This window comes from Ranitomeya variabilis, chromosome 2 (genome assembly GCF_051348905.1).
Source record: "Ranitomeya variabilis isolate aRanVar5 chromosome 2, aRanVar5.hap1, whole genome shotgun sequence".
Taxonomy (NCBI): domain Eukaryota; kingdom Metazoa; phylum Chordata; class Amphibia; order Anura; family Dendrobatidae; genus Ranitomeya; species Ranitomeya variabilis.
Window position 1 is genome coordinate 143,150,485 of NC_135233.1, and position 21,007 is coordinate 143,171,491.

At 42.6% G+C, this 21,007-nt stretch overlaps 1 protein-coding gene across 1 annotated transcript in view; it reads right to left on the bottom strand.

Annotated features, from left to right (window-relative positions):
• Positions 1 to 1,221: 1,221 nt before the first annotated feature.
• The window catches only part of LOC143809190 (visual pigment-like receptor peropsin), a 70,907-nt gene continuing 51,121 nt past the window's right edge, over positions 1,222 to 21,007 (bottom strand). The window contains exons 5-7 of the mRNA XM_077292327.1: positions 6,119 to 6,223; positions 2,757 to 2,980; positions 1,222 to 1,753 (exon numbers count right to left, since the gene is read on the bottom strand). Of these exons, the coding sequence (XP_077148442.1) occupies positions 1,301 to 1,753; positions 2,757 to 2,980; positions 6,119 to 6,223 (782 nt within the window). The 3' untranslated portion in view covers positions 1,222 to 1,300. The remainder of the gene's footprint in view (positions 1,754 to 2,756; positions 2,981 to 6,118; positions 6,224 to 21,007) is intronic.

A 21,007-nucleotide genomic window follows, 5' to 3' on the forward strand; every position in this document is an offset into this window, starting at 1 on the left:
CTAGTGTCCAACATTCTGCCCCTGTTTCCAGCATTCTGCCCCCGTGTCCAGCATTCTGCCCCTGTTTTCAGAATTCTGCCCCCGTGTCCAGCATTCTGCCCCTGTGTCCAGCATTCTGCCCCCGTGTCTCACAGTCTGCCCCTGTGTCCAGCATTCTGCCCCCGTGTCTCACAGTCTGCCCCTGTGTCTAGCATTCTGCCCCCATGTCTCAGTCTGCCCCTGTGTCCAGCATTCTGCCCCCGTGTCTCACAGTCTGCCCCCATGTCCAGCATTCTGCCCCCGTGTCCAGCATTCTGCCCCTGTTTCCAGCATTCTGCCCCTGTGTCTCACAGTCTGCCCCTGTGTCCAGCATTCTGCCCCGTGTCTCAGTCTGCCCCTGTGTCCAGCATTCTGCCCCCGTGTCTCATAGTCTGCCCCCATGTCCAGTGCTCTGCCCCCGTGTCCAGTGCTCTGCCCCCGCGTCCAGCATTCTGCCCCCGTGTCCAGCATTCTGCCCCCCTCCGTCTCACACTCTGCTCCGGGTCCCCCAGATCGCCGCTCAATAAATAATTAAAAAAAACAAGCTCTTCCTACCTGGATGCGCTCCTGCGGCGAAGCTCTCTCCACGCAGCTGAAGCATGCAATCACCGGCGACTGACAATGACGTCAGACGCCGGCGACGTGCGCGCTACGGCTGACGTCAGCTGCCAGCCTCTGATTGGCTGGCAGCTGTTAACTATTGATGTGCGGGTGTGCGCCCAATGCGGGCCCCCTCTGCCCACCGGGCCCCATATGCCAGTCGGGGCAGTAATGCTCTGATGGCGGCCCTGTTTATAGTAGGTGATTATCAGAGCTCACCTGCTGCTTCTCCCTTAAAAAATGTCAGTGCAGAAATTAACTCGGTGCAATTTGATGAATGAGATGAATGAAAGTTAGTCAATGACTGCTGAAAAGCACAGGAAATATGGGCCCAATATTTCAATTAGTGGCAGTGTTAAAATAGCAAGATTTAACATACCGTAGATAGTGATATAAAAAAAAACATTATAAAATATTAAAAAATAAATTTAACATAAAAACCTGATTTAAATACTAGATCATTTTCTGCTTACACTTTTCTTTAAGTATTGCATTGTTATATTGATGTTTATCAATGTGGAGTGTAGAGTGCAATATGAAACAATATTTCTTAAGTTGTTGAGCTTAAACATAAATATTGAAAATTAAAATGAGATCTTTTATTTTTGTAATTATTTGCATACATTTACTTAGGCTTAAGAAAAATCATGCATTTTAAGAAAATCTGGAGAATTATTGAAATTCACAATCGATCACATTGATAACTAGGATTATCAGGTGCTATATCTAAATGACAGGTGCAGACATCTTTCATTTCCAGTGGAGGGCTATTGCTAGGGCTTCCCACCCCAGAGTCTTCACATGGTACTACTTGTGGTTCTGGATTTTCAATGCATTTTTTATGCCTGAATTGTTGTACAGTTTCCTGCTTGTGCTTTAGACGTTTGAATCGTTTCAGGCGGACTGGATCCTTGCCACTCTTCTGCGTGCATGGAATCAAGATACTCAGATCCTTTCTAAACTTGGAGCTCATCCCAAAGTAGATCAGCGGATTATAGAAACTGGCAGATTTAGCAAAGAGGCTTGCCAATATGCTGGTAAGACTGGGCACATAGAATCCCCACGCAGACCACATAGATATAACAGCATATGGAGACCAAGCAATAATGAAGGCTGTGCAAATTACAATTGAAACCTGAGAATCGTAAAATAAAGATAAAGTTTACACGATCAAAACAAATAAATGTTACAGTACTCTGAAATATTCTAATATATGGTAATTAGACAGAGAAAGTGTCACAAAAGGAGAGTCTCTTGCTCTGTCAGACCCACCTCTCATTAGGCCTACCTCATTGAGAACATTAATTTATGTTGTGCTGCACCAATGGCCTTATGGCATTATGAACTGTTCAAGCATTGTTAGCCAAAGCTAATTTAATTTTTAGCTAAGTAACTGAAAACATGGCGGAAAATAATACGATTATTATATTATCAGTTTGAAACTATTATTATTCTATATGGGATGATCATTTTTCAGTACGCCTATCCACCTGCCACATCATTAGTCTCTGGCCATTGGATGGGAGGTTCGCAAATCTCTTACCTTATGGTGAACCCCAGTGCGGCTTTTGATCACCTGGGCTAGCGGATTATGTCTCGCTATCCCAACTAATCAAAAACCATGCAGGGAATCTTGGATAGCTAGAGATTCGAGAGCCTCTCATCCTCTGGCTAGAGACTACTGACTTGGCTGATGGACTGAAGTCCTGGGAATCAATCCGCCCATTGCGATTACTAGCAGTTCAAAACTGATAAGGCATTAATTGTATATTAACATGGGTTCAGCTCCCCCTTTTTGAGCTAGGCATTTCATTCAGTTTCCCATGGGTCCTGCTCTGCCCACATCTATATTGAGATTGGCTGAGACAAGGTGAGGTTTAAATATTAGAGATAGATCCATCCCAACTGGCTACATCTTGTCACAGTGGGATGGCTTTTACGCTTTTTATATCAAAATAGTGTTAACTAAGTACCCTATGTTATTTACATGAAATATTACTATTTATTCATTTACTTTCTACAGAGTGTATGCTCATTTTCTTATTATCCAAGGTTTTGCATATTAACTGTATATTAACCAAGTTTTCAGCACTAATAGTTCTTGAATATGTAGTTAATACTTGCTTCATAAAACATACCCTGGTTACATCTCTTTCCATCTTCCTTTGCCTTTCTGATAAATTTCCTTCTGTAGTTAAAGCACGACTTGATTTCACCGTATTAATTATTGAAACATAGCAGAACACCATGACCAACACAGGTAGGAAGAAACAGCAAATAAAAATGGACACAATATATGATTTATAAATTGTAGAGAAACTAGCTTTGGTCCAGTCAATTTCACAAGTCCCATACATGCGATCTAAGAAAATGAGAGAATGAGTAGTTAATATTTTAACCAAACTAAAATTAATAGAATTGATGATATGATGATTGCAGGCATTCGGACCTATGAAATATGCCCCACAGTCTCTTTTTGTTTTATCTAAAGTAAGATCATAAGCTTGACCTTATATGAAGATGATACAAACACTATGGCTTTAATTCATCTTGACCACATAGGCCTGTTTGCAGTTACTTGAAGATAAGGAATACAAAACAGGAAGACATACAAGGGAAATCTTGGGGAGCCTTAGAAAAATCAATTTTGCAGATGTCCCACCTGAATATAAGTATACTGTGAGCATGAACACATACAGTCCAGAAAAATGAATTTAGTTAGCCACCAATTGTGCAAGTTCTCCCACTTAAAAAGATGAGAGAGGCCTGTAATTGACATCATAGGTAGACCTCAACAATGAGAGTCAAAATGAGAAAACAAATCCAGAAAATCACCTTGTCTGATTTGGCAAGATTTATTTTGCAAATTATGGAGGAAAATAAGTATTTGGTCACCTAAAAATATGCAAGATTTCTGTGTCTCACAGACCTGTACTTCTTCTTTAAGAGGCTCCTCTGTCCTCCACTCATTACCTGTAGTGATGGAACCTGTTTGAACTTGTTATCAGTATAAAAGACACATGTGCACAACCTCAAACAGTCACACTCCAAACTCCACTATGGGGAAGACGAAAGACCTGTAAAAGGACACCAGAAACAAAATTGTAGTCCTTCCCAGCCTGGGAAGACTGAATCTGCAATAGGCAAGCAGCTTGGTGTGATGAAATCAACTGTGGGAACAATAATAAGAAAAAGGAAGACATACAAGACCACTGATAATCTCACTTGAACTGGTGCTCGACGCAAGATCTCACCCTGTGGGGTCAAAATGATCACAAGAACGGTGAAAAAAATCCCAGAACCACACGGGGGACCTAGTGAATGACCTGCATAGAGCTGGGAACACCGTAACAAAGGCTACCATCAGTAACACACTACAGCGCCAGGGACTCAGTCCAGCAGTGCCAGACATGTCCCCTGCTTAAGCCAGTACATGTCCGGGCTCATCTGAAGTTTGTTAGAGAGCATTTGGATTATCCAGAAGAGTATTGGTAGAATGTCATATGGTCTGATGAAACCAAAGTAGAAGTGTTTGGACGAGCCAGAATGCTGAGTTGCATCCAAAGAACACCATACCTACTGTGAAGCATGGGGGTGGCAACATCATGCTTTGGGGCTGTCTCTCTGCAAAGGGAAAAGGACAACTGATCTGTGTACATGAAAGAATGAATGGGGCCATGTATTGTGAGATTTTGAGTGCAAACCTCCTTCCATCAGCAAGGGCATGGAATATGAAATGTAGATGGGTCTTTCAGCATGATAATGATCCCAAGCACACCACCAGGGCAACAAAGGAGTGGCTTCATAAGAAGCATATGAAGGTCCTGGAGTGGTCTAGCCAGTCTACAGATCTCAACCCCATAGAAAACCTTTGAAGGGAGTTGAAAGTCTGTGTTGCCCAGTGACAGTCCCAAAACATCACTGTTCTAGAGGAGATCTGCATGGAGGAATGGGCCAACATACCGCCAACAGTGTGTGCCCACCTTGTAAAGACTTACAGAAAACATTTGACCTCTGTCATTGCCAACAAAGGATATATAACAAAATATTGAGATGAACTTTTGTTAATGACCAAATATTTATTTTTCTCCATAATTTGCAAAATAAATCTTGCCAAATCAGACAAGGTGATTTTCTGGATTTGTTTTCTCATTTTGACTCATTTTGACTCTCATAGTCGTGGTCTACCTATGATGTCAATTACAGGCCTCTCTCATCTTTTTAAGTTTCGAGAACTTTTTCAATTGGTGGCTGACTAAATATTTTTCTTTCCCCATTGTACTACGGGAAAGCAAGGATAATTGGTGGTGCATCGCAAAGGCTGATTCATTTGAGGTTTCATGTTTTACTATTCCACATCAGTCAAAAATGGCTTCTCACCAACTTCCACTCCTCAGAGAAAAATCCCATGGACTCTTACCTTTTCATACCCACCACAACTTCACCCCAGGCAGATCATATACTGGTGAAACAGACATACATTGACAAACAGGGAAAACCGATGGGCGGGCATCATAAAACATCACCAGACATGGTACGCACAGAAGAGGACAATTGTAACTGCTATGGGGCATACTTCACTTAAAACCTGTATTAATGGTAAACTACATTTTTATAACATTGTAACATATCTCCTGTATCATTACAAATCAGTAGACTACATATATTGTTCAAACTTCACAATTGTACAAGTATGTTCTCCACCATATGTTCAACTCTCCAAAACCATGGAGGAGGGTGTAAAACTTGCTTTAGTGATTGAACTGACTTAATGTAGGGCTTGTAAGACTTCCACGAAAAATCTTATGGGTGCTTATTCCCTATCATCAGTTTTCAAAATTTGTCTTAGGCTTTAATAAAGATGAGTAATTTGTTTCACTCTGCACTGGTTCGGCATCCAATTCAGTTCTCCATGAGAGCATGGCGCTTACTAGGAACCTCGACATAAGCAGGACTAGGCCTCATTATTAAATATAATGAGGAACTACTGTATAACCATTCAAGTAACATTGGAACAATATATTCGAGCAGTGCATATATAGCAAGGATAAAATATATGCATCACTTCAAATATTGAGCCAATAACAGAATGAAGAGCAATATATTCTCAATGGTATATAACATCTCAAACTCGGACAGATTTAATAAACATAATGATGAATACTGAAAGCCTGTTGCAATATAAAGATAATATTCAGCACAATTATACGATGGCATGTACCTGACATGTTGGTGGTATAACGGTACACCCTCAATGTGCATTTCACCACACTATGGTAGTTTTCATCCAGGAGGTAATAATAAGAGGGCCTTGGTAAATGTATGAGATTGTGTTGGATGCTGGACTAGGGCAGCCAAATCAAAGTGCTCATCTCTAATATTTAATTTTTGAATATTTTTTCACATGTGTGTTTTTAGCTTTACATTTCAGTTTCTGCTTTAATTATCCGGAACCACTATCATTAGTAATGTGTAATAACCCAGTTTGTAGGCAACTCACCTCTATAGCTTCCCCAGCCTAGTAAGGGTGCCATTGACCAGAACAAAGCTGCAATCCAGATGAGGATCAATGATATTGTAATGCTGCCATTGCTAATGCAGTTTGCTGTAGAACATAACATAAGTATTATTGATGCATTTGGTAAAAAAAAAAAGAAAGTTAGAAAGTACAACTTTAGCTTAAACAGATCCTCAAGTTACACTTATTAGCCCCTTAAAGGGAACTGGTCAGCAGATTTTGCTGCTATAAGATGTGGCCACTGCCTTTCAGGGCTCATCTACAGCATTCTATAATGCTGTAGATAAGCCCCTGGTCAGACCAGCAAGTGAAGAAAAATAAGTTATATTATACTCACCTGGGGGTCAGTCCTGTGAAGTCCGGTCCTATGGGTGTCGCAGGTCCGGGTCCGGCGCCCTCCCGCTTTTTCATCGCTCCCCAGCATCGGCGCTCCTGTGCAGGCGTACTTCTCTCCTTTGTTGAGGGCAGAGTAAAGTACTGCAGTGCCAGGCGCTGGGAAAGCTCAGAGAGGCCTGGCGCCTGCGCACTGCAGTACTTTACCCTGTCCTCAACAGGGCAGAGAAGTACGCCTACGCAGGAACGCCGATGCCAAGGAGCAATGAAGAAGCAGGAGGGCGTCGTCGTAAGAAGATGGGAGGCGCCGGACCAAGACCTGCAACACCCATCGGACCGGACCGCACAGGACCGCCCCCCGGGTGAGAATAATAAAATGTATTCTTCTTCACCTGCAGGTCAGATCGGGGGCTTATCTACAGCATTATAGAGTGCTGTAGATAAGCCCTGAAGGGCGGTGGCCGCATATTATAGCGGCAAAATCTGCTGACAGGTTCCCTTTAATGCAAAATGACATATTGGTACATTAATGATAGGATGCCCTTGTGTGGAGGGGACATATGGGCTGCTGAGCTCCTTTCATTAGCAATAGATGCTGGCTATGTTATATAACTAGCATCTGTGTCTAGCAGCAGCTGGAACTGAGCTCCGATTGTTGCTGTTAACTATTTAAATGCCTCCATAACTATCTGACAGTGGCATTTAAATAAAGAGGTCCACAGTGTTTGCGCACATCAGCTCCCATCGGCCCTCCGCTACATGATCAAGAGGCATCAATGTGTTACCAAGACAGCCGAGTCCTACTGAAGACCCCATCACTGCCATCTCAGGCTACATTTACATGTTTTGCCGTGTTTTTGTGACATTTTTTCTGCACAGATATGTTAAAAAAACATGATGCCAGCAAGTGAATGAGAGACCTGAAGTGTCATACACATATTGCTTATTTGTGACTTGCAGATTTGGAGCAGAAAATAATCTGCAGCATTTCAATTCTCTGTGCATTTTTGCCAGCGTTTTTCACCATTGACTTCACTCAAATCAGCCAAAAACACAGGCAAAAGGCAAATAAAACACGGGTAAAAAATGCACCAAAAACGTGTGTTTCTGCAGTTGCGTTTTTCCTGCCAAGAGATGCAGAAATTGTGCTGAATTTTTACTCAACGTGTGCACATAGCCTTAGTCTTCCTGTGTGGTATTGTAATATATAGTATAAGCAATCAGATGATCACAGGTTCAAGTCCCCTAAGGATCAAAAAAAAAGAAATTGATATGTTGTGTATTTCAAACACACACAGCAGGATCTGGAACCGCATTTTTGATGCAATAAAAATAGGCAGCATAAAAAACATACCAAAAGCTCATCGTGGGAACATAGTATAAGGCAATGGTCACACAATGAATATTTGGTGAGTGTTTACCTCAATATTTGTAAGCCAAAACCAGGAGTAGGTGAAAAAATGCAGAAATAGTGACGTGTTTCTATTACACTTTTCCTCTGATTGTTTCACTTCTGGTTTTGGCTTACAAATAGTGAAGTAAAAAACTCACACCAAACACTAAACCTGTGCACGTGGCCTAAGGAGGAAAAAGTCAAAATGCCAGAATTAAGTTTGTTTGGTGACCATACCACTATGAAAATAAAACGGGAAAAAGCATCATATGTATTCAAAATTGGTATCAATATTCCAAATTTGAATAACAGAAAAAAGGCAAAATCAAGTGCTGTGTAAAATTTTGACCATACCCTTGGCCACACCCCAATTCATGCCCATTTACCATTTCTTTCTACCTTGGCAGGAAGAGATGTCAAAGGGGCGGTGGCAGTGAGAGAAATTCAGCAGTGACGCATGAGACTACAGGGCGTAGAACCAAATCTGGGACTGTCTGCTGTATCTTGGACAGTTGGGACTACAGAGGAGAGTATCAATTCATGGGACTTCGGTCCAGCATCTAGATCAGTGCTAACTGATGGCTGGCTGCGACTCTCTTATCTTCCCAGGCGCAGCTTTTGCATAGACAGGGCTGGTGCGACATCATCTGTGCATCACGCTCATCTCTAGTTAGGTCTTGTGGATTTATTTTTTGTTCATTCATAGTCATAGCAGCCAGAACTTTGTCATGTGTATGTAGCTTTACTATACGACATCTGGATTTTTTGTGTCTGTAAGGGCTATTTCACACGTCCGGATATTTCTGGTACTGGAAAAAACTGTATCAGAGACACTGAAGATGCAGGAAATTTCTGTGTCTGTGTGTTTGATATGTGTGGCATACGTGTGACAAACGTGTGCCGCATCAGTATCACACGTTCCATCACCCGGGAATCAATGGTACTGATCGCACTGTTCCCCAGTGCCGAGTTGTGAAGACAGCTCACATCACTGTCCCCTGTGCCCTTTATGGGATTGCTGTGGGCCACTATTTTCAGGCAGGTGGGAGCCAAAATCCATGGCCCCTTACCATCTGAGAATTCTAGTCCCCAGCTGTCTGCTTTAGCTTGGCTGATTGTCAAAAATTGGGGGGACCGCAAGCAATTTAAAAAAAAAATTAAATAATTAAGAAATTAAGAAATATGGCTTGGGGACCCCTCTATTCTTAATAACCAGCTTTGCTAAAGCTGACAGCTTAAGGTTGCAACCCGCAGCTGTCAGTTTTGCCTGGTTGGTTATCAAAAACACAGGGGAACCTACAGCATTTTTCTTTTTTAATTTATTTAAAGCACAGGTGCTGGCTAATCAAAACACCAATCAGCGGCTGCCTGTTCTTGCTGTTATCATTGAATACAACTCTCAACTTTGTCCCCTGCTCTCGCTGATCGCAGGGACAGCAGGGGGCAATGATGTGAGCTGTCTTCAGCATCAGGTGCCGAAGAACAGCGCAAACAGGACTGCTGATTCCCAGGCGCCAGTACATGTCACATGGATGACACACGGGTGTCATCTGTTAGTCATCAGTATTCACATGTGTGGGACGTATTGTGGCCTGTGCTGCTGTTGAAAAAATGGACACTTCAGCATGTTTTGCCCAAGGATACACGGTCCGTGGAAACACAATGGCATGTGTGCAGACCCATTTACTTGAATGGGTCTACATATGTAAGTGTTGCCGGTACGTATGAAAACTGTCATCACACGTACCGGAGACATTGACATGTGAAAGCTCTCTAAGGCCGTGTTTACACGTTGCAAAAATACACTGTCTTTTGTTCTCTGCAGATACCTGCACCAAACTACACAATAACAATATTATCTGATTATTGCTACATTTTTATGCCTTTTCCTCCTTTTACAGTGGGGGAAATAAGTATTTGATCCCTTGCTGATTTTGTAAGTTTGTGCACTGACAAAGACATGAACAGTCTATAATTTTAAGTGTAGGTTAATACAATGTGATTTTCTGGATTTTATTTTTGATATTCTATCTCTCAATGTTAAAATTAACCTACACTTAAAATTATAGACTATTCATGTCTTTGTCAGTGGGCAAACTTACAAAATCAGCAATGGATCAAATACTTATTTCCCCCTCTGTATGATGCATTTTAGCGCAGATGTGAAACCGTGATTTTAATGTCTTTTTTATAGAACAGAAAAGCTTTGCTTTTTTTAATAAAATAACTACAGTTTTTTTACATGCATTTTTTAGGCTCCATGTAGAAGCTTCTAGAAAGAAAAGCACCAAAACTGCACAATTCAGCAGCGTCTTTAGATGCACAAGGGACGCAGTTTTCATAAAATCACATCCACTTTGCTTGGACAGTTAGGGTATGTTTCCACAGTCAGGAATAGCTCAGTGTTTGCTCAGGATTTGACGCAGGTGAAATCTGCATCTGAGTTCACTGGCAGGTCACCTGGTTTTTATGCATTTTTTTACATGCGTTTTTGATGCCTTTTTTCCACATGCTTTTTTTTCTCACTTGAAATAAAGCTAATTGTAAGTTGGTATCTGGGAAGGAAAAAAAAATAAAAAAGTGATTTCTTGTTTGAAGGGTATGTTCCCACAGTCAGTAAATGCTGCGGGTTGGATGCTGCATACATCCACAGCGTCCCACCCGCTGTGGCCAGATGTTACAGCATAGTGGATGGGATTTGAAGAAACCCCATGTCCACTATGCGTGCACCGATGCCCGCGGATCACCCGCAGAGTCGGACATGCAGTGCATCTTTCCAGACCGCAGCATGTCTATTTATGTAGTGGAGGCGCTCAGTCTCTGCTGTGTAAATTGCCCATAGGGTATGTTCCCACGGTCAGGAACTGGCAGTGCTTTGGACGTAGCACATGTCCACTGCATCCAAAGCGATTTCGGCTTTTGAACGCAGGTGATTCCACATGTGTTCACTGAACCATGCGGAATCACCGCTCCCAATACACTGGATGGGAATTTTATCTTGCAGAGACTGAGCTGTCTCCGCAAGATAGATTGACATGCTGCGGTCTTGAAAGATGCGCCGCATGTCTGTCTCCACAGGGAAACCAGAGGCATCTGTGCATGCATAGTGGGCATGGGATCCCATCCACTATGTTGTAAGATCTGGCCACTGTGGGTTGGATGCTGCGAATGAACGCAGTGTCAAACCCGCAGCCTTTACTGATAGTGGAAACATATACTTTCATTAGATGCGGTAAAACTGCATTATCTTCCTAGTCACATGTGTATTAAGTGCGGGAACACAGCTTACTACTCATGTGTACAAATTTAAATAATGGTCAATCTTGTGACACAGATGGACATACACGACACAGGAAGGGGAGGAAAGCATGGAGGCCCCCTCTTTAATAAATAAATAATAATTACAAAAATGGTGTGGGGTCCCCCTATATTTGTTAACCAGCCAGAGTAAAGCAGACTACTGGGACTGATATTTCAGGCTGGCAAGGATCCAATATCCATGAACCTTACCAGCTTGATAATACCAGGCTGCAGCAGTCTGCTTACCTTGGATGGTTAGCAAAAATAGTGGGATCCTCTCAAAAAAAATGGCGTGGGGTCCCCTTATTTTTGTTAACCAGCCAAAGAAAAAGCAGACAGCTGAAGCCTGGTATTCAAAGGCTAGCGAGACCCATGGATTTTAACCCTCACCAGCCTAAAAATAGCAGCCCGCAGCCACCCCACAATTGGCACATCCAAGGATGCGCCAACTGTGGCACTTTACCCTGCTGTTCCCACTTGCCCTGTAGTGGTGGCAAGTGGGGTAATATTTGTGGAGTTGATTTCACCTGTGTAATGTTCGGTGACATCAAGCCAACGGATTAGTAATGGAGAGGCATCTATAAGACACCTATCCATTACTAATCCTATAGCTGTATGGTCTATAAAGACACAGCCAGAATAAAATCCTTTAACAATCTTAATTAACCATACTTACTGCACGCCGTCGATCTCCTGCAAAAAAATAAAATACTAAACCAATAAAAATACTCCCTGTCTGACGTAGTCCAATTACCGAGTTTCCCACGATGAGTCCTGCTCTGCTACATCTGGATGCCTTTGGCTGAACAGTGGCAATATGCCACCATCCAGCCGGACATCCAGATGTAGCAAAGCTTGTGGGTGACTGCCCGAGATAACTCGGTCTCCAGCAGTCACCTGCAATGCAGTTCTCACAGTTCTGATCTCATCGCGAGAACTGCAGTGGACGTGAACTTCCGGCTGTGGCAGAAGGTAAGACATTATTGAAATTAGTACCCATGTGTAGTAAGCTGCGTTTCCGCACTTACTACGCATGTGATTATAAAGATGATGCAGTTTTACCGCATCTAATGATAGTGAATGGGAAATTTATGTTGTGGAGGCTGAGCATTTTCACAACATAAACAGACATGCTGCGTTCTATAAAGACGCGCCGCATGTCAGTTTACACAGGGAACAGCGAGCGTCTTTTAATGCATAGTGGAGATGGGATTTCTTGAAATCCCCTCCAAAATACTGTAACATCTGGACGCTGAGGGTTTGACGCTGCAGCTGTACGCATAGTCAAACCCGCAGCGTTTACTGACCGTGGAAACATACCCTTAAACCGAGCAGAATTTTTGTGCTAAAAAAGCAGCAGAAAATACACTGCTCAAAAAAATAAAGGGAACACTAAAATCCCACATCTCAGATATCACTGAATGAAATATTTCAGTTGCAAATCTTTATTCATTACATAGTGGAATGTGTTGAGAACAATAAAACCTAAAAATGATCAACGTAAATCACAACTTATATCCCACGGAGGTCTGGAGTTGGAATGATGCTCAAAATCAAAGTGGAAAATGAAGTTACAGGCTGATCAAACGTCAGTGGAAATGCCTCAAGACAAGGAAATGATGCTCAGTTGTTTGTGTGTGGCCTCCACGTGCCTGTATTACCTCCCTACAATACCTGGGCATGCTCCTGATGAGGCGGCGGATGGTCTCCTGAGGGATCTCCTCCCAGACCTGGACTAAAGCATCCGCCAACTCCTGGACAGTCTGTGGTGCAACGTGACGTTGGTGGATGGTGCGAGACATGATGTTCCAGATGTGTTCAATTGGATTCAGGTCAGAGGATCGGGTCGTCCAGTCCATAGCTTAAGTCCATAGCTTAAATGCCTTCATCTTGCAGGAACTGCTGACGCACTCCAGCCACATGAGGTCTGGCATTGTCCTGCATTAGGAGGAACCCAGGGCCAATTGCACCAACATATGGTCTCACAAGGGGTCTGAGGATCTCATCTCGGTACCTAATGGCAGTCAGGCTACCCCTGGCGAGCACAAGGAAGGACGTCCACCCCACACCATTTCTGACAAACTGCAAAACTGGTCATGCTGAAGGATGTTGCAGGCAGCAGATTGCTCTCCACGGTGTCTCCAGACTCTGTCATGTCCGTCACATGTGTTCAGTGTGAACCTGCTTTCATCTGTGAAGAGCACAGGGCGTCAGTGGCGAATATGCCAATCCTGGTGTTCTGTGCCAAATGCCAAGTGTCCTGCATGGTGTTGAGCTGTGAGCACAACCCCATCTGTGGATGTCGGGCACTCAGACCATCCTCATGGAGTCAGTTTCTAACCATTTGTGCAGACACATGCACATTTGTGGCCTGTTATAGGTCATTTTGCAAGAGCTCCTCCTGTTCTTCCTTGCACAAAGGCTGACGTAGTGGTCCTGCTGCTGGGTTGTTGCCCTCCTACGGCCACCTCCACGTCTACTGGTGTACTGGCATGTCTCCTGGTAGCGCCTCCAGCCTCTGGACACTACGCTGACAGACACAGCAAACCTTTGCCACAACTCGCATTGATGTGCCATCCTGGATGAGCTGCATTACCTGAGCCACTTGTGTGGGTAGTAGAGTCTATCTCATGCTACCATGAATGTGAAAGCACAACCAACATTCAAAAGTGACCAAAACATCAGCCAGAAAGCATGGGTACTGAGTTGTGGTCTGTGGTCCCCATCTGCAGAACCACTCCTTTATTGAGTGTGTCTTGATAATTGCCAATAATTTACATCTGTTGTCTATTCCATTTGCACAACAGCATGTGAAATTGATTGTCAAACAGTGTTCCTTCCTAAGTGAACAGTTTGATTTCACAGAAGTTTGATTTACTTGGAGTTATATTCTGTTGTTTAAGTGTTCCCTTTATTTTTTTGGGCAGTGTACAAAGCATTTATGCTATATGTGGACATGGTATAAATTTAAAAGCAAAGTGGATGTAATTCCATGAAATCTCCTCCCTCTGTGCATCTAAAGACGCTGCTGAACTCTGATTTTTCTGTGCATTTTTTCTCTATACACTTCTTCTGAAAAAATGCATGAAAAAAACGCTGTTGCATTTTTAAGAGCAGAATTAACAGCTTTTCTGTACTATCTTTTAAAACACTTATTCAAAACTCAAGTTTGTAACTGCATCAAAATTTCATCAAATAAAGAAAATGCATAAAAGAAATGCTGCAAATATTCAACAATCAGAGAAGATTCTTATTGCATTGTGTGGTGCGGACCCCTGCAGAAAAAAAGCAGTAGAAAAAAAAACATTTACGCACATGTGAACATGGCCTCAGCGTTACATTTTTATTACTTTTTATGGTTTTAATAGAGAAAAAATATCAATCATACGTGGCTTAGTGGATAGCATTGCAGCACTGGAGTCCTGGGTTCAAGCCCCACCCTGGACAACATCTGCAAAAGTGTTTGTATGTTCTCTCCGTGTTTGGGTGGGTTTCCTCCGGGTTCTCTGGTTTCCTCACACATTCCAAAGACATACTGATAGGGAATTTAGATTGTGAGCCCCATTGGGGACAGCGATGTTAATGTGTGCAAACTGTAAAGCGCTGCGGAATATGTTAGCGCTATATAAAAACAAAGATTATTATTATTAATCATACCATTCTTTAACATCATTTACCGATCCTCATAAATAATTCTGATCACTGTTGTGTGGGTTATTACAACTATAGGGGCACCAAATGTCTGTTATTTGCTGATTTGTGATGTTTATTTTTACTTTTTAAATGTTAAATGCATTAATAAGACATTATTTTAAGTGTTTTCCATTATTTTTATTAATTTTATAGGGTGAAAAAAAATCTGTTATTCTCACTCTAGAATACAAATGCATAAATTGTAAACAGCAGTGAATTTCTATCAGTACGATCTTCCTGTAGAGTGAGAGCCTGCAATACAGTTCAAGTATACAAAATTCTCCCTGTTACATCACCAGAGCCTTTAGCTCCTGCCTGTAATGAAGGTTGTGGGTTTGATTACTGAGAAGCCTTACAAAAAAGAAAACAAAATTGAATTTTTTTCATTATTTTTAGTAGTTTAATATGAACAAAAACGATTTCTTCACCTTTAGTATACAGAGAACATAGAAATACATTGTTATATAGAATATATCTCTATGGACATGTACAAGTATAATCTGCTTCTGGGTTCATTACATGCAATACATATCAAGATCACCAAATTCTTTTATACAGGAAAGAAATATATCTTGGTACCGTGTTAGCCAGTAGATAGAAAAATATTTAGAATTGAGAGTCCTCAGTGGTTGATACCTTTTAATGGCTAACTGAAAGGATGGTAACAAATTGCAAGCTTTCGAGACTACATACGTCTCTTCATCAGGCAAGACTAGTCTCGTATGTAGTATGTAGTCTCGAAAGCTTGCAATTTGTTACCATCCTTTCAGTTAGCCATTAAAAGGTATCAACCACTGAGGACTCTCAATTCTAAATATTTTTCAAATTCTTTTATGTCACTTATTGCAGGCTGTGGCTCATAGCTAGAGCTGCTGCATGAAGACATGAGTTCATGTCCCAAGTAAATCCGATTACAGGAGAAGTGTATACTGTAATTTAATTTTTGCCAGAGCAGAAAGATGCAACCCCCCAAACTTCTGAATATTTTGCTTTTCTTAAATAGAAAAAATCCATGTAGCTTTGGTATTGCCGTAATCGTCCTGACATAGAGAATCATGCTGCTAGCCTGCCAGGTAATTTGTACTATACAATGAAAGATGTAAAAACAAGACACACATAACAATAGAGGAATTACAATTTTAAATCATTTCATCAGACTTGGGAATTTATTTCCAAGTTTTCAGAGGATTCTACAGTAATACAGATGATGTCATTCAAAACTGTAACTTAACCTGCAAAAAACAAGCCCTCCTACAGCTCTGTCAATGGAAAAACAAAGAAGTTATGGCTCTTGGAAGAAGAGGAGAGAGAAACGTAAATGTAATATTTAAAAATTAGCTGCAGAGGCAAAGGGTGTAAGGTCAATGTCCAAAGGGTGAAAATGAGCAAAGTACGTCACTGCAGATGTATTTCTAAAATCTTCCTGTTCTAGTTTGCTCCAGCAATGACCCTGTTCATCTTTCAGTTTTTTACAGATGTATTAACCAGAAGCAGTGTTCAGGGTCATCAAGGTGATGAGTTCCTTGATGTATTGACTAGTCTGAAATATATGACTGCTCTGGAGATAAATAGAAGATGATGGCCTACAATTTTAAGTTATTTAACTATGTCACTAGATGGAGTGTACATGTTCTTTTCCATCTGGGAAAAGGGAATGACCACTTCCAGTCAGTTCTGTTAGTGAGTTTATCTGTCCCGAAAACAAATAATTTTACATGTTTTGAGATCCAACATACAGGTGCAGCTCACAAAATTAGAATATCATCAAAAAGTTAATTTATTTAAGTTCTTCAATATAAAAAGTGAAACTCATATATTATGCAGAGTCATTACAAACAGAGTGATCTATTTCAAGTGTTTATTTCTGTTAATGTTGATGATTATGGCTTACAGCCAATGAAACCCCAAAAGTCATTATCTCAGTAAATTAGACTACTTTATAACACCAGCTTGAAAAAAAGATTTTAAAATCCGAAATGTTGGCCTACTGAGATGTATGTTCAGTAAATGCACTCAATACTTGGCCGAGACTCCTTTTGCATCAATTACTTCATCAATGCAGCGTGGCATGGAGGCGATCAGCCTGTGGCAATGCTGAGGTGTTATGGAAGCCCAGGTTGCTTTGATAGCAGCCTTCAGCTTGCCTACGTTGCTAGGTCTGGTGTCTCTCATCTTCCTCTTGACAGGTCAGATGAGTTTGCTGGTTGTTTTTAAACCATGTATTGGTACTTTTGGCAGTGTGGACAGGTGCCAAGTCCTGCTGGAGTATGAAATTTACATCTCCAGTAAGGTTCTTGTAAGATTGTGAAGATTCCACAATCAGTGATAGTTTGGAGAGCTATGTAATCTGCTGGTATAGGTACAATGTGTTTTATCAAGACCAAAGTCAGCACTTCATGCTTCCCTCTGCAGACAAGCTTTTTGGAGATGGAAATTTCATACTCTAGCAGGACTTGGCACCTGTCCACACTGCCAAAAGTGCATGGTTTAAAAACAACAGTATTACTGTACTTGATTGGCCAGCAAACTCACCTGACCTTAACTGTTATGATCCTTAGTGGCTGAGGATCACAGAATAGACTAGCTAAGTAACTGAACATAGAACAAGCTCTAGGGAGGTGGTAACTGGACTGACCGCAACCTGATCCTAACCAAACACACTAAAGGTAGCCGGTGAACGTGCCTAAATTCCTGGACGTCTCGACGCAGCCTGAGAAACTTGCTACCCCTATAGAGAAAGTAAGACCTCACTTGCCTCAGAGAAAAACCCCAAAGATATAGGAAGCCCCCAACAAATAATAACGGTGAGGTAAGGGGAAAGTACAAACGTAGAAATGAAACAGATTCAGCAAATGAGGCCCACTAATACTAGATAGCAGAAGACAGACAGGGAACTGTGCGGTCAGTAAAAAACCCTATACACAATATCCACGCTGAGAATACAAGAACCCCCACACCAACTAACGGTGTGAGGGGAGAAACTCAGCCCCCTAGAGCTACCAGCAAGCAAGGAAATCACATATTAGCAAGCTGGACAAGGACAAATAAAAAACCAAGAAACATATTGAACACTGATGAGCAAAAAATAACCAAACAGAAACTTAGCTTCTCTTGGCGAGACTGATAACGAAGGGATTCAGGAGAGATCAAAATAGCACTGAATACATCGACAGCAGGCAACCACTGAAAGTCCAGGTGAGCTAAATAGGAAACCAGCTAACAGATAACGAGACAGCTGAACCAGCCTCAGACCTGCAGAATGACACAAAGAGCCACCAGAGGGAGCCCAAAGACAGCACTCACACAGTACCACTTGTGACCACAAGAGGGAGCCCAAAAACAGAGTTCACAACAGTACCCCCCCTTGAGGAGGGGTCACCGAACCCTCATCAAACCCCCCAGGGCAATCAGGATGAGACACATGGAAGGCATGAACCAAATCGGCCGCATGAACATCAGAGGCGACAACCCAGGAATTATCCTCCTGACCATAGCCCTTCCACTTAACCAAATACTGAAGCCTCCGTCTAGAAATACGAGAATCCAAGATCTTCTCCACCACGTACTCCAATTCGCCCTCAACCAGCACCGGGGCAGGGGGCTCAACAGAAGGAACCACAGGCACCACATACCTCCGCAACAAAGACCTATGGAACACGTTATGAATGGCAAACGACGCTGGGAGGTCCAAACGAAATGACACCGGGTTAAGGATTTCCAAAATCTTATAAGGACCGATGAAGCGAGGCTTGAATTTAGGAGAGGAGACCTTCATAGGAACATACCGAGAAGACAGCCATACCAAATCCCCAACACGAAGTCGGGGACCCACACCGCGACGGCGGTTGGCAAAGCGCTGAGCCTTCTCCTGTGACAACTTCAAATTGTCCACCACATGGTTCCAAATCTGCTGCAACCTATCCACCACAGAATCCACCCCAGGACAGTCAGAAGGCTCGACCTGACCCGAGGAAAAACGAGGATGAAAACCAGAATTGCAGAAAAAAGGCGAAACCAAAGTAGCAGAACTAGCCCGATTATTAAGGGCAAACTCGGCCAATGGCAAAAAAGTCACCCAATCATCCTGATCAGCAGAAACAAAACATCTTAAATAAGTTTCCAACGTCTGATTAGTTCGCTCGGTTTGGCCATTCGTCTGAGAATGGAAGGCCGACGAAAAAGACAAATCAATGCCCATCTTAGCACAAAAGATCCGCCAAAATCTGGACACAAACTGGGATCCTCTGTCAGACACAATATTCTCAGGGATGCCATGCAAGCGAACCACATTCTGAAAAAACAGAGGAACCAAATCGGAGGAGGAAGGCAACTTAGGCAAGGGCACCAAATGGACCATTTTGGAAAAACGATCACACACCACCCAGATGACAGACATTCTCTGAGAGACTGGAAGATCCGAAATAAAATCCATGGAAATGTGCGTCCAAGGCCTCTTCGGGACAGGCAAAGGCAAAAGCAAACCGCTGGCACGAGAACAGCAAGGCTTAGCCCGAGCACAAATCCCACAGGACTGCACAAAGGAACGCACATCCCGCGACAAGGAAGGCCACCAGAAGGACCTAGCCACCAAATCTCTGGTACCAAAAATCCCAGGATGGCCTGCCAACACCGAAGAATGAACCTCAGAAATAACTCTGCTGGTCCATCTATCTGGGACAAACAGTCTCTCTGGTGGGCAACGGTCAGGTCTATCCGCCTGAAATTTCTGCAGCACTCGTCGCAAATCTGGGGAAATGGCAGACAAAATCACTCCCTCTCTGAGGATACCAGCCGGCTCTGAAACTCCCGGAGAGTCAGGCACAAAACTCCTAGAAAGAGCATCAGCCTTCACGTTCTTCGAACCAGGCAGGTACGAGACCACGAAATCGAAACGGGAGAAAAACAACGACCAACGAGCCTGTCTAGGATTCAGCCGCTTGGCAGACTCGAGATAAATCAGATTTTTGTGATCAGTCAAGACCACCACACGATGCCTAGCTCCCTCGAGCCAATGTCGCCACTCCTCAAATGCCCACTTCATAGCCAACAACTCCCGATTACCAACATCATAATTCCGCTCGGCAGGCGAAAACTTTCTTGAAAAGACAGCACAAGGCTTCATCACAGAGCAATCAGAGCTTCTCTGCGACAAAACAGCCCCTGCTCCAATCTCAGAAGCATCAACCTCGACCTGAAAAGGAAGAGAGACATCAGGCTGACACAAAACTGGAGCCGAAGAAAACCGGCGCTTCAGCTCCCGAAAGGCTTCCACGGCCGCAGGAGACCAATTAGTCACATCAGAACCCTTCTTGGTCAAATCCGTCAAGGGTTTAACCACGCCAGAAAAATTAGCAATGAAGCGACGGTAAAAATTAGCAAAACCTAAGAACTTCTGAAGACTCTTAACAGATGTAGGCTGAGTCCAGTCATGAATAGCCTGGACCTTGACTGGGTCCATCTCAATAGTAGAAGGAGAAAAAATAAAACCCAAAAAGGAAACCTTCTGTACTCCGAAGAGACATTTTGAGCCCTTCACAAATAAGGCATTAGCACGCAGGACCTGAAATACCATCCTGACCTGCTTCACATGGGACTCCCAGTCCTCAGAAAAGACCAAAATGTCATCCAGATACACAATCATAAATTTATCCAGATATTCTCGGAAGATGTCATGCATGAAGGACTGGAACACAGAAGGAGCATTAGAGAGTCCAAAAGGCATCACCAAGTACTCAAAATGGCCTTCGGGCGTATTAAATGCTGTTTTCCATTCATCCCCCTGTTTAATATGCACAAGGTTATACGCACCACGAAGATCTATCTTGGTGAACCAACTGGTCCCCTTAATCCGAGCAAACAGATCAGATAATAATGGCAAAGGATACTGAAATTTAACCGTGATTTTATTTAGAAGACGATAATCTATACAAGGTCTCAGAGAACCATCCTTCTTGGGCACAAAAAATAATCCTGCACCAAGAGGGGAGGAGGATGGGCGAATATGTCCCTTCTCTAAAGACTCTTTTATATAACTCCGCATCGCGGCATGTTCTGGTACAGACAAATTAAAAAGTCGTCCCTTAGGGAACTTACTACCAGGAATCAAATTTATAGCACAATCACAATCCCTGTGAGGAGGCAGGGCACTGGAT